The sequence below is a fragment of the Desmodus rotundus genome, chromosome 2 (assembly GCF_022682495.2).
Source record: "Desmodus rotundus isolate HL8 chromosome 2, HLdesRot8A.1, whole genome shotgun sequence".
Taxonomy (NCBI): domain Eukaryota; kingdom Metazoa; phylum Chordata; class Mammalia; order Chiroptera; family Phyllostomidae; genus Desmodus; species Desmodus rotundus.
This window is the reverse complement of record NC_071388.1, coordinates 181,109,613-181,123,600: the sequence shown is the minus strand read 5'-3', so window position 1 is coordinate 181,123,600 and position 13,988 is coordinate 181,109,613. Positions and strand designations below refer to the sequence as shown.

Below are 13,988 nucleotides of genomic sequence, written 5' to 3'. Positions count from 1 at the left end.
CCTACTTCCTTTTACTCAGGCATTTCTTTTAATAAAGCTCTTACACATTTAATCCCATTTTTTGGTCTCTGATTCCCAGAGAACCTGAACTAACATAATGAAAAAAGGAATAAACTCTCTTCTATCTTGTTTATTGCTATGGAGGATTTTCTTTTACTCACAAGAGAACCAAATCTAAAGTGGTACATGTTAGTACTATTGATAACCAGGAAGTCAGTGTTTATTGTTTTTATGTCCAAAGATCTTGAAGGACTCCCAGAAGATAGTATTGAGGCTTTTTGAGAATTCTCTTAGGAATTTCACTCTCTCCAGGAGACATAAAAGGTACAAGCTCTCATTGTCACACAATTTTGTATATAATTTAATGGGTTCTACAGAACTCCGAAGCCCTCTGGAGTTCATGCCCAGCAGGCTAAGAATTCATTCCTTACATGACTTTTATTTGGAAAGTTTTTCTAAGCTAACATCCTCAGGTTTAATTTCTTCCTTGTTCTTTTACTTTCAGTTCAGGAGATTTCGGTGCTCTCCGTTTCTGACGGGCGTGATGAGTAGTCCTCAAAGACAGAATGTCAATATTGTGACTCTTAATTCTAAAGGATGCTTAATTAAGTCCTTTAACATCCATTGTTTTCAGCCTCATTGCTAGCTTCTCCATTTATAAAATGCTACATTAAGTGCCAAAACAGAGATTGGAAAGAACTTAGTTCTCCTGACTGTCACACTGCCTACAAAACTAAGATATGGGACTTTCTCAAAGAAGAACATAAAACCACAATAGTAGAGAATATCACTGAGTGTGTCTTGAAAAGATATTTGAAATAGCACTTGATGGAGGTGTCAGAGCCTCCCACCCCACACACAAACACAAAACAAAGGAAAGGATGCGCTTCTTTCTCAGATATGGTAACAGCATTGTTTCAAGATTATATTTTTTTCTATCACCTGTACCAGAAGGAAAAATAAGAGTTATGTACAAAAATTTGAGAGAGTTAGTGTCATTTTCTATTAGCAGACTTATGTTAATTTGATGGAAATGCATATTGGTTAACTCATTTTTATATTTGAAACTGCATTTAATGTTTAAGGAACAAGCGTGATATACAAATCACCTCACCTAAGTGTAAAGTCTGCTCTCCAAAGAGGACACACAGATGGCCGATAGACCTATGAAAGGGCGCTCAACATCACTAATCATCGAAGAGATGCAAATTAAAACCACAATGAGATATCGCCTCATACCTGCCAGAATGGCTATCATCAATAAGTCAACAAATAAGAAGTGCTGGCAAGGATGTAGAGAAAACGGAACCCTAGTGCACTGTTGGTGGGAATGCAGACTGGTTCAGTCACTGTGGAAAACAGTATGAAATTTCCTCAGAAAAATGAAAATGTAACTGCTTTTTGACCTAGCAATTCCACTTCTGGGAATATATCCTAAGAACACTAGAATACTAATTCAAAGAATATATGCATCCCTATGTTCATAGCAGTATTATTTATTTATTTTTCACATTTTTTATTGTTGTTCAAGTACAGTTGTCTCCACTTTTCACCCCACCACTTCCCCCCATCCCAGCCATCCCAACCTCCCACCCTTGACCCTACCCTCCTTTGGTTTTGTCCATGTGTCCTTTATCCTGAAAACCCTTCCCCCTTTATTGCCATTGTCCCCTTCTACCTCCCCTCTAGTTACTGTCAGTTTGTTCTTAATTTCAATATCTCTGGTTATAGTTTGTTTGCTTGTTTGTTTTCTTGATAGGTGAGATTATATGGTATTTGTCTTTCACTGCCTGGCTTATTTCACTAAACATAATGCTCTCCAGATCCATCCACGCTGTCTCAAAGTGTAGGAGCTCTTTCTTTCTTTCTGCTGCATAGTATTCCAACATGTAAATGTAAGTTTTTTGATCCACTCATTTACTGATGGGCACTTAGGTTGCTTCCAACAATTGGCTATTGTATATAGCGCTGTTATGAATATTGGGGTGCATAGGTTCTTTTGAATTGGTGTTTTAGGGTTCTTAGGGTACAATACCAGCAGTGCAATTGCTGGGTAGCAGTGTTACTTACAATAGCCAAGATCTGGAAACAGCCCAAGTGCCCATCAGTAGATGAGTAGATAAAAAAACCTATGGGACATTTACACAACGGAGTACTACATGGCCATAAAAAGAAGGAAATCTTATATTTTGCAACAGCATGGATGGACCTACAGGTTATTATGCTAAGTGATAGAAGCTGGTCAGAGAAAGATAAATACCATATGATCCCATGTATATGTGGAATCTAATGAACAAAATAAACTGACGAACAAAAAAGAAATAGAGGCATGAATACATGGAACAGATGGACAGCTGTCAGAGGGGAGGAGGGAGGGATGGACTGGATGAAAGATTGGCCAATCCTTTGGCCAAGGGATTGGCCAAAGAACATGTATGCAGAACCCACAGATACAGACAACAGTGTGGTGATGACCAGAGGGAAGTGGGGAGCAGGGACTTGGTGGATGTGGGCAAGGGAGGAGAAATCGGGATATCTGTAATAGTGTTGAAAAGAATAAAAAAGAAAAAAATTTTTTTAAAAAAGTGTAAATTCTATATTTTGGGCCCCATCACCACTCTTCCACTGTCCTTGGTCCTGAACCATCACTGTTCACTGTACTCTAAAGCAGTGGTTGTTTCTAATAGGAACACTAGTGACTCTTGCCCACCTTCTCCAAGAAGTCTAAAATGGGTAAAGGAAAAGATATTAATGAGGGACGGAGGGAGGGGGGTGAGAGGAGAGAAAGAGGGAGATACTGCTGGAATAGAATGGCCTCCTAGAAATTGATACAGTTTTTTTTTAAAGACTCATTTGCTTATCATGTTCAAAGTTTCCAGGAAGAGATCACAATCAACCATGGCTCCCAAATAAAAAAGAAGGAGAAATAAAACATGTGTGCCAAGTGACACAAAGATGTGTAAGCAAGGACACCCTGAAGAAGCAAGGTTGTGTGTGCAGCATGGCGGGGCAGAGCAGTAGAACAGGGCACACGACAGAAGGCATGATTGAAATGTCACCACTTGTGTTTTCCAAAGTGATCAAGCTTTCTGTTCTTTGATTAAAAATTTGGATTTATTTTCTATTCACAAATAAAAGCACAGTTCACTACACAATTTCAGAAGTAGAGTTCCTCTTCCACCATGTTTCACTAATTTTCCCTTCTGGGAAGTAGATGGGGAAGAGACGCATGCTTATTCTATGGATGCCTCCTCATCCTTAATTCTAAGTGGCCATATGCCTGGCAAAGAGAGACATGTATCAATCACCAAGGTCAGATACATGCCCTAGTTAGGAGTCTGCAATATAGTAATACAGGGAGTACCCCAGGCTTCCCAAACTTAATGGACCCTCAAATAGAACTCCTTATTTTACTTCTTCCCTTATTTCCCTAACTTGTTCAATAGCTTCACCATCTGCTTAGGTCCTCTAAGATCGGAAATCTTACTTATTTTCAACTTTTTCTCTCTTTCTCTCTGCCACAATCAGGGTCACCAAGTTCTACCGCTTATCCTTCCAAAATGATTCTCTAAACATGCTTCACTTCTATGGCCACTCCCTGAAACCAACCCTTGTTACTTCCTGCCTGAACAATCATACCAGCTCCCTAACAGGCCTCCTGCCTCCATTCTCAGTGCCCATGATGTCACCTTCTACATCACTCCCAGAGAAACCTCTCTAAAACCCAAGTCTGATCATCTCCTGTATCTGCCTAAATTCAACACAGGCTCCCGGCTGCCAAACTGCCACGCTGGTTCACTCAGGTCCTTGTTACAATGAAACCTTATGGGATCAGAACTTCTCAGGGAGGAAACCAGAAAATGTGCATCTTTAATGAGCACACTGAGTGGACGTTAGGTGAATTTATATTCAAGAGTACCTGGAATACAAGAAGAGGTTCAAACGTCTTGGGATAGCCTACAAGGCCTCTGTGATAAAATGCCCATTATCTTTCTGCCACTTAACTCATACATCTTGAACTTCATTCACATGGGAGAACCGGCCAGTCCCAGCAGTGCACAGACTTTTATCCTTCGCTACATGTGCATATATAGAATCCCTTTGGTCCTGAAAGTCCTCTGTTTCATCTAGCCTGACAGAATTTTGAATGCCATTTAAAGCCCTGCTCAAATATTCTCACCTGTTGGGGGTTGCTGCCATCTACTACCCCTTCCCACTCTGCTCCAAGTAGCCATCCTCGTCTGTGCTTTCACGGCCAACGTCCACACATCTTTCACAGAATGTTTTACCCCACATCATAATTATTTGTGATGTGTAAGCCTCTTTTTATCCCCAAGAAAAACCACCTTCTGTTATTCTTCTTTGTATCAAACACTGAGCTGGATGCTGGTATAGTAAATGCTAATTAATTTAAATGAATAACTTGAACATGATATGTACAATTTGCTAGGCGAACACTAAAGAGGAAGGGATGATTTCTCACAGGCTGGGACACCTGAACAGAAGAAAAGAAAGACAAGGAGAGAAGTGCCAATAATGGTGGCAAAAACTGCTGGTTGACTCTCCCAGCATGCATTCTCCCTTTCTTCCTTCCTGCTGCCTGGAATAGGGATGAAATGGCTAGAGCTCCAGCAGCCATTTTAGACCATAAGGCAACCTATTAACAGCAGCTGAGGAGAGGGAAAGAAGGAACCTGGGTCCCAGATGACACTAAAGCTTCTGGACCAGCCCCATAATATCTATCCCCAGATATCCTTTCTTTAAAAAAAAAAAAAAAGGTTTATGTCATTTGAACCACTGTTAGTTTTGAATCTGTGCCATTTGTAGCTGAAACAATTTCTAATTAATACACAGGATGGCAAATCCACTGAAGCCCAATTTTAGTGGAGAGGCAGACCTGGGTAGCCTAGATAGCAAAGAATAGTATTTTAGGCTTGAGGCATATTCGTATATTTTTGGAAGAAATGAATGGAAGCAACAGACCTAGCTTGTTTGGGTACTTGTTCCAGATGTTTCAAGACATTGGAGTCTGGCTCAACGCATTGATGGCTTGAAGTATGTTCGATTTTCTTGATCTGGTGGACAGCATGTTTGGAGGAGGGAGGAGGAGGAGGGATGAAATATGCTGGAGGTAAACAGGGAGGTCAGGACTGAGACAGCAGCTGGGGGTGGGGAGGGAATGAGAAACAGAGCTATTCGCACTGACTCTGGTTTGGAGAGATGAAACCAGTTCTCAGGCGGGGCCATCACATTTCCCATCTCAGGACAGACTTGGGTGTTGCAAGAAGAGCGTCTGTCTTTCTGTATCCCCACCAGCCCTTTGCAAGATTTCAAGTTCACATTGCACAGGGTTGAGAAATCACTTTCCTCTTCGCAAGGCTGAGGGGCCCTTGCCAGACCCAAGACAGGCAGAAAGTAGAAAGAGAAAGGAGATTAGGGGGCGAGAGCAAGGAGGTGGAAGAATGGCGGTGAGGAAGGGAGAGAGGCACGTGAGGAAAGACAAGGCTGACGAATAGAAGAGGGAGGAAGGAGGTTACGCACTGTGGGACACTGTTAGTAGAGAAGGACAATAACCCACAGCAGCATTAGAGCAGAGAAGGAGGTCCGAGGGGACAGCAGGTGAGGACACTTCTGCCTGAGCTTCCAGTTGTTTTCGAATTCATTTTAATTCCTGCCTCAGCTGCCTCCATCCCCTCCAGTTTTCTCTGAATTATCACAGCCATCCCAGCAGCCCAGAAATGTCCTCTCCCAGTCCTATAAACCAAAACCCCAGAAAACGCCAGCCAATGAACAGCTCTGTGCAGATTTGGTATCAAGGCCGTACCTTTTGTTGAGCAAATAAAAGACTACTTTCCAGCCCCCTTGATACTCGTGGGCAGGTTCTGGCACGAAGCAGATTATTTTCCAGTCCAGATATTACAAATCATTATCGAGTGCTTAACTGGGTGCCAAGTACCTTGCTAACCACTCTCCATGGAATTTAATCTTCACCTCCAGTCCATGGAGAATGTACTGTTATTAGTTCCATTTTGCAGAGAGGAAAACTGACACAGAGATGTTAAGCAGTTTGCCTGAGGCTCCAGCGCTGCTGAGTGGCAGAGCAGACAGGGATTCAAACCCATGTAACTACTTTCAAAGCCTACACCTTCTATCTCTACACCTCACTGCCTTGTAGAATGGCGTGCTTCGGTCCGGACTTGTATTGGAGAGTAGCATTCAGGCCATATTTTATTCATGGGCTCTTCCCCCCTCAAACTCCATGCCAACTAGGACACCTGTTCTGGGGGCCCTGGAAGAGCAAGTCAGACTTCAGAAATTTTCTGCAACTAAGTCTCTCACCAATGAGCAATGGCCTTAGACCCTGTCCAATGACATCTTTTGGAGATTTGGGGGGATTTCACAAAAAACACAGACCGCAGGCCAATCACATCACCTAGAGTAACCTAATTGGCTTGTAACCATCCTCTCAAGGGCAAGTTTTTTATCCCAGAGGTTATGCTAGATTCCAAGACCCATCTTCCCTGGTGGTTTCTCTCTCATACCTTTGTCAACAGCCTCCCCCCTCTGGACCAGAAACTTTGTTCTAATGCTGTCCATGTAGCAATCAGACTTGCTTGCTAGGATTAACACACTCAACAGATGTTGGAAGGGAGGGGAAGGAAAGGGAAAGGTTGACATGATTTCTTTTAAAAAGGTAATTGCAAAATCAACATCCCTACTGTGTACTTTCCAAATGATCTAAGGACAATTGGCTCATAAATCAAGCCCATAGATAAGAACCAGCTTATTTATTTTTAAAAATCAACAGAGTGCAAACTGTTAGTAGCCAGTATGATTAAACCCCACAGCAGTTTGTTTGGGAGCCAGGGAAGGGGGGCTGGGGTGGGGAGGAAGAAGCTAGGCTCAAATATCTGTTTCCTTAATTAACCAAAACCCTTACCATTGCCTACAAAACCATAGTCATCTGACCCCTGGCGAATCTCCAGCCCCATCCACCTCCTGGCCGTTCCCTAAGCGCGCAGAAATCCTCCTGTGGGAGGACCTCTGCACCCCCACTCCCTCTAAAACACTCTTCCTCCAGATGTTTGCAGGCAGGGCTTGCTCCTTATTTCAGCCCAGTCCCTGCTCAAATGTCATCCTCTGAAAGAGGCCGCAATGTCCATCCCACCTAGAGTATCAGCTCCTGCCCACTCTGTCCCCTCACTTTGCTTTACTTTTTATCCTGGCCCTTATCACTGCCTGCCCTTCTACATTTCCACTTATTGTATACGTGTTGTCTATCTGCCATCACAGTATAAACTACACACAAGCAGGGACTTTGTCATTTCTGTGCTCTGCTGTCCCTTGAGCTGGGGACACTGCCTGGCCTAAAGTAGACCCTTAACAAAAACCTGCCTTAGTGCTCATCACTCTGTGAAGTACATAGTATTATTCCCTTTTAACAGAGGAGCTGAGGCTCTCGGAGGTTAAAGTGTCTCCATAAAAGTTAGAGCCAATATTGAACCCTTGCTTCTTTCAACAAAAAGGCCAGGGCTGCACTAACTATACCATTCAGTTATGCGAAAGAAGAAAAAGTGACATCATGTTAATACTTTGCCCCATTGCCATACGTCTCTCTCAGAGCAGTCCTGCCGGGGACCCTGACAGCTGCCATGACAGGTGGGAAAAGCAAGCTCACCTTATCCATGTGGAAGCCAGAGAGCAGGGGCAGAGGAAGGCTTTATGGGGTCTAGAACTTGTGTAGTATGAGGGGGTGGGGGAGTAGTCCTCTTTGAGAAAAATAATACAAAACCACAAATGCTAAATTAAGCTCAGGGCTTAGAACAGGTCTCACAGTGGAAGGCCCTGACGCTTGACCTTAGCTCCCTCCTGAGTCCCTTGTGCCAGTCAGGGAAAGTGCTATGGCTTCTGTGACCCACGTGTAGGGATCACAGGTGGCTCTGAAGGCACTGGAACAGTGCAAAGGCAAGTAGCACAGCTTGGTTGTCAGCTCTTAAGGAAGCCCCTTAACCTTCCTGCTTCAGTCCCCGGCTTGCAAAATGATGCCAATATGCTGGGACAACATTAAGAGCAAGCAGAGTGTAAGGCTGTGTGGGGTGGGGGACAACGGGGACGGGGAAGGTGTTTTAAACGTTGCCCAGGGGTTTTGCTTCCCCAGCGTCTGACATTGTCTGGAACTGTCCCAGATGTTCTGCAGAGGAAGCCTGGCTTCTGAGAGGACAGAGGCCCTGCCGGGCCAAGCCAGCAGTGGACTTAGTGAAGACCATGTTCCCAAAGCCTGACATTGGCTCCGCTCTGCCAAAAACTATCTGTGCTTTCAGAAAGTTATAATTTTGTTATCTGAGGAATGATGGCAGTGATTTGAAATTAGTTCAACTCCATGGTCCTGTCCCGATTTTAAATGGCTCCCTGCTCATCCAAGCACACCGCCAGAGCTGAGGCTCAGCCCTCCCCAGATTGCTTTCTCCGTTCCCGGGGAGGGAGGAGGGTAGGTAGGAGGTAGGGGAGACTTTGGAGTGCTGACCTTAATGAATTAAGAATAGCTCTTTTCTTGTTTATGGGGTGGGGTGGGGAAGTAATCGGCCTGTGCATCCTGGACGGGGAGGGGAAAAGAACATCAGGAAGGTGGGGGTCCAAAGATCCCAGGCAGTCCCTAAATACTCATACTTCGCCTACCCCAGGGGTGCAGGTGGGGGTGTATAGGCAAATCTGCTTGCAAACCACAAGCCCCCTGCCTGCATTAGCACTGTAGGCAAGAGGGCGACCAGGTAGGAGCCCCTCCCTGCGATTCCCCGAGGCCCGGGGTGCTTGCCTTGCCGCGTTCACGTACAGGAGCAGCTCTGCTGCCCTGTCCATGATGGCGACACAAGCGGGTTCCTCCGAGGAGCTCGGGGGTCCAAGGGCTCCCAGGAGGGATCGCTGGCACCCAGGACCCAACGACGCTGATGGGCAAATGAGACGCGACTGCTGGAGCCGGAAGTCCAGCCTAGCCGGATGGAGGGAGTCCTGATTAAGATCCCTAAGTTCATCGAGCGCCTTCCAGGGTGTGAGGATGTCCCGGGCGCACGCTCTCAGCACTGAAGTCAGTGGCGCAGATCCCTTTCCCTCCTCGCAGGTGGCGCTTAGCGTCCGTGCTACTGTCCAGCCTCTTAGCGGGTCCGGCCGGTCCTGTGACGGCCTCTTTGGTCGTCCAGTTCCATTACATATTTTACGTGGCTTCCCAGCCAGATTTCCATTCTCGGAGCAGTTTTGTTTTGTTGTTTCTATACTTCCCCTCCCACCACGCCTGCTGCAGTCCTGTGCCCTTCGCAGTTAATAAACAATCACATTTATTCCAACTATCCAGGAAAGGAGCTTAAGGACAACGAATGGTTTTACCACTTCACAATTCGGTTTATAAGTAATTATTTATTTTCAAAATTAAGAACTATCTTAATATGGACATAAACTTTTAAAAAGATTTATCATTATTTACTGTTTATCTAGTAAATAACCACAAAGTTTATCTGGCAAATATCAAGAGATGTAAAACATCTTGGAGAACTTTTTAAAAACTTGGAAAATGCTGAAAAGCATAAAAATAAAAATCACCTGTAGGCTTACAACTTAGAATTCACCACAGTTAACTTTTTAGGTCTATCTTTACGTTTTTGAAATCTGCGCTGTAATACCTTTTAAAAATTCGAATGGGACAGAACTATTTTCCAGACTTGCTTTATGTACACCACACTGGGAACACGGAGGAGGAGGGAGAAATATCCAACTTCCTGCTTGCTTCCTATTCCTGTGAGCATCACCACAGAAATGGTTCGCCTGTGCAGGACCAACTACTGCAGTAGTAACAGTTGGCTCCAGTTGTTGGCTTTAAAAAAATATTCTCGGACCAGTCCTGCCTAACCCTCCAAGGAAGCAGTTGCAGACCTTCCCCAGAGTGCTGAACTCTTCCTCCAAGCGTCTGTTTCAATTCCATCCTTTTCTCTTTGTTCCATCAGCCCCAGAGGTGGTGGGTGTTTTCTGTAGTTACTTCCTCTGTGATACTCCACTGGTCCCTTTTACCTTTTCAGTTCTTTTCAGTTCTCTAGTATATGGTTAACAATTCATAACTGTTCCTTGGCTGGACGCTAACTAATACAATCTCCATCAATGCCAAAAGTCAGTTGACAAAATACAACACTTTGATTTTTTACACAAGCACTCAACAAAGAATTTATAAATACTTTAATGTGATTATAAATATACCCAGCATCTTATTGAATGGGCTAAAACCAGAGGCATTCCCAGGAAAATCAGGAACAGTAGGCATGAAAATCCACTCTTCCTACTACTTCCTTAAAATTTACTCAAGGCACCAGCCATGTAATTAGGTAAGAGAAATCAAAGAATAGCATAAGAATTGAGGGAAAACAAGAGGTAAAGCTAGCTTGGTTTCAAGAGATATGTTTAGAAAATGCTACAAACAATAACATAGTAATTTAACATGGAGAACTCAATTCTTCATATATGCAAACAATAATCAGAAGAATCAAAGAGAAGACGCCATATATATTACGAAGAAAAAAGATAAAATACCTAGGCATAAATCTATCAAGAAACATGTAAAACCTGTGAGGGACACTTTGAAATTCCCTTAAAGTCTCTATAATTTAAAGAGTATATTAGTGGGGCAAAAAAAGACAGACTAAACAGAGAATTGAGAAATAAACTTTAGTGCACATGGAAATACAACTTTAAAAAAAGGTGACATTTCAAATCAGTATTGGAAAACATGGACTTTTTCATTAACAAGAAGTCAGTTGGAAAAAGGTCAAAATTGCATTCATAGCTCATAACATACAACTGAACAAAATCTATGTGAATCAGAAATTTAATTATAAAAACAAAATGAAACCACAGGGAAATACGGTTATAATCTGGGAACAGAAAATTGTTGCTTCCTGTGACCGAATTCCACCAGCAACAAAAGATGGATAAATCTGACTGCATATGGGAAATAATTTGCATAGGAAGGGGAAGAGAAGACAAGACAAATCCTACAGGAAGGAGAAAAAAACAGAAAGAAGCAGTGGGAACAAATACAGTCCCAGAGAACGGGTCTGGGAGGTGCAGAGGCTGAAAGTGATGGGAGCGCACACAGGAACTGGAACAAAGACTGCCAGGGCACCAGGCTCTTTGCACTGTGTCCATTGTTCCTTTAAGAAAAACCCCTCTGGCCCCCATTCAACCCCCACTGTCAATATTATGAGTACATTCTGTGGGCTCCCAACACCTACAGCAGCTTTTCTCAGAGTTTAGTACAAGGACATCTATCCCAGAATTATCAGAAATTTGTGCTAAAAATACAGATTTCTGGGCCTGCCCTTTCAGTTGTCAGATAAGAAAGCTTTTCCATCTAGGCGGAACAGAATTTGACTAGTCATTTGAATATACAATAGGCTATGTTCACTGATCTTGGGTATGAATAGGGTTTATTATTTTACTAGACTAGCAGCAATCTTTAAAACAAAGCTATAGAAACCAAATTCAAGAGTGTGAAAGGTTAACCCCTCAGCCAAGTCATCAGATTACACATCATAGCAGTAATGCAGAACCTGACCCCTAAGTAACCACTGCCCAAGTAATTCTGAAAGTGGGAGCTGCCAGGGCAGAGGAGACTTCTAAGATCCTAACGGTGTTCACATACACCGAATGGTTTACAAACAGAACTGAACAAGTTAGCTTGACATACAACAAGATAACCACTGCAAGAGTATTTATAATGTGTTTTATTTGGTTAAAAGTTAACAGCTATTGTCTAGTTCAAGTCTATTAGGTTGAAAAGCCGAATGAACAGGAAGATAAGTTACAGGATAACCAAAATGATTTTAAATTTTGTAATAAAGTGTAATATTACAAGACAGCTATTTTATTCACATATATCTAAACATAAAAAATGGGTAAGTCAGCACTCCATGAAAAGGCAGAAAACAAAAAAACAAAAGAAGCCCCAAACTTTTCATCATCTATTTCCTCTTCTTCTAGTTATTTCCGTGTTTGCTCGCTATGGTTTCAGAATTCAGAAAATCCAGAATCCATAAATTCACCTCATCTTCTCATCTTGCTGCAAAGTAGAAAAAAGGGGAAGATTAATAACCCCAAACAAATGCTTTTGCTGTGAAGCATGGAAAAAAAATTGCCGCATTATACTAGTAGAAATCAGTTTTCTCAAAACATATGCTTTGCCATGTATTTGAAACACTCGTGATAATGGGAATGATAAATAACATTTAAGAATAATTAACATAGATTTTATACATTACATTTTACTACAAGTTTCCTCTTAACTATAAACTTTAGCATATACAATATATAGAAACGTATAATTTTAAAACTATCAAATAATCCTGAAGTACATAGCACCTAAGTTAAGAAACATCGGCACATTTCTGATCACAGCCCTCTCATCCTCCAAGAATCCGCTGTCCTATACTGTGTTAATGACTCCCTTGCTTTTCTTTAGTTTTAACCATCTGTATAATGTATGTTTGATCTTTACAGCAACAGAATCATTCTGTAGATGCTTTTGTGTAACTCTTTTCACTAAATATCTTTACTAATTTTCAAGTCTTTCCTTCACTGAAACACTGAACTTTCTTTTTTTCCCCATTTGTAAATACTTAAATCTTTTATTTTTTAACATTTTTTATTATTGTTCAAATACAGTTTTCTGCCTTTTCCCCTCACCCCTCCCCACCTCTCTCCCATTTCCAACCCCCCTTGTTATTGTCCATGTGTCCTTCATAATTGTTCCTGCAAACCCTTCACCCTTTTCCCCTATAATCCCCTCCACTCTCCCCTCTGGTCACTGTCAGCCTGTTCTCAATTTCAGGAAAATATTTTTCTTGCTTGTTTGGTTTGTTGATTAGGTTTCTGTTAAAGGTAAGATCATATGGTGTTTGTCTTTCACCACCTGGCTTATTTCACTTACCATAATGCTCTCCAGTACCATCCATGCTGTTGCAAAGGGCAGGAGCTCCTTCTTTCTTTCTGCTGTGTAGAATTCCATTGTGTAAATGTACCACAGTTTTTTGATCCACTCATTTACTGATGGGCACTTAGGTTGCTTCTAGCATTTGGCTATTGTCAATTGTACTACTATGAACATTGAGGTGCATAGGTTCTTTTGTACTGGTGTTTCAGGGTTCTTAGGATATAATCCCAGCAGTGGAATTGCCAGGTCAAAAGGCAGTTCCATTTTTAGTTTTCTGAGGTAATTCCATACTATTTTCCATAGTGGTTGCACCAATCTGCATTCCCACCAACAGTGCACTAGGGGCCCCCTTTTCTCCACAACCTCTCCAACACTTGTTTGTTGATTTGTTTATGATGGCCATTCTCAATGGGGTGAAGTGGTATCTCATTGTGGTTTTAATCTGCATCTCTCTGATAGCTAGTGATACTGAGCATCTTTTCATATGTCTCGGCTCTCTGTATGTCCTCCTTGGAGAAGTGTCTGTTCAAGTCCTTTGCCCATATTTAAATTGTTTTCTTAGAGTGGAGTCATGTGAGTTCTTTATATATTTTGGAGATCAAACCCTTGTCTGAGGTAACATTGGCAAATATGTTTTCCCATATGGTTGGTCCTTTTTTTTTTAATGCTGTTTTCTTTAGCCATGCAGAAGCTTTTTATTTTGATGAGATCCCATTTGTTTATTCTTTCCTTTATGTCCTTTGCTCTAGGGGACATATCAGTGAGTAACATTGCTGCATGAAATATCTGAGATTATCCTGCCTATGTTCTCCTCTAGGACTTTAATGGTGTCACGACTTATATTTAAATGTTTTAGCCACCTTGAATTTATTTTTGTGTATGGTGTAAGTTGGTAATTGAGTTTCATGTTTTTCCATGTAGCTGTCCAGCTCTCCCAACACCACTTGTTGAAGACGCTATTTTTACTCCATTTTATGCTGCTGTCCCCTTTGTTGAATATTAATTGATCATAGAGACTTGG

The 13,988-nt window shown here is 42.2% G+C and overlaps 2 protein-coding genes across 4 annotated transcripts in view; both read right to left on the bottom strand.

Moving 5' to 3' along the window:
- The window catches only part of LOC112307631 (aldehyde oxidase), a 65,880-nt gene extending 56,851 nt beyond the window's left edge, over positions 1 to 9,029 (bottom strand). The window contains 2 exon segments of the mRNA XM_071220779.1: positions 886 to 942; positions 8,831 to 9,029. Coding sequence (XP_071076880.1) covers positions 886 to 942; positions 8,831 to 9,029 — 256 coding nt within the window.
- Positions 9,030 to 10,257: 1,228 nt separating this feature from the next.
- SGO2 (shugoshin 2) overlaps positions 10,258 to 13,988 on the bottom strand; it is a 39,350-nt gene continuing 35,619 nt past the window's right edge. For 2 of the 3 annotated variants that reach the window (XM_053918929.1, XM_045198517.2), the window contains one exon: positions 10,258 to 12,097. In XM_053918929.1, the coding sequence (XP_053774904.1) occupies positions 12,082 to 12,097 (16 nt within the window). In that variant the 3' untranslated portion in view covers positions 10,258 to 12,081. The remainder of the gene's footprint in view (positions 12,098 to 13,988) is intronic. The other variant, XM_045198516.2, reaches the window with a different exon arrangement.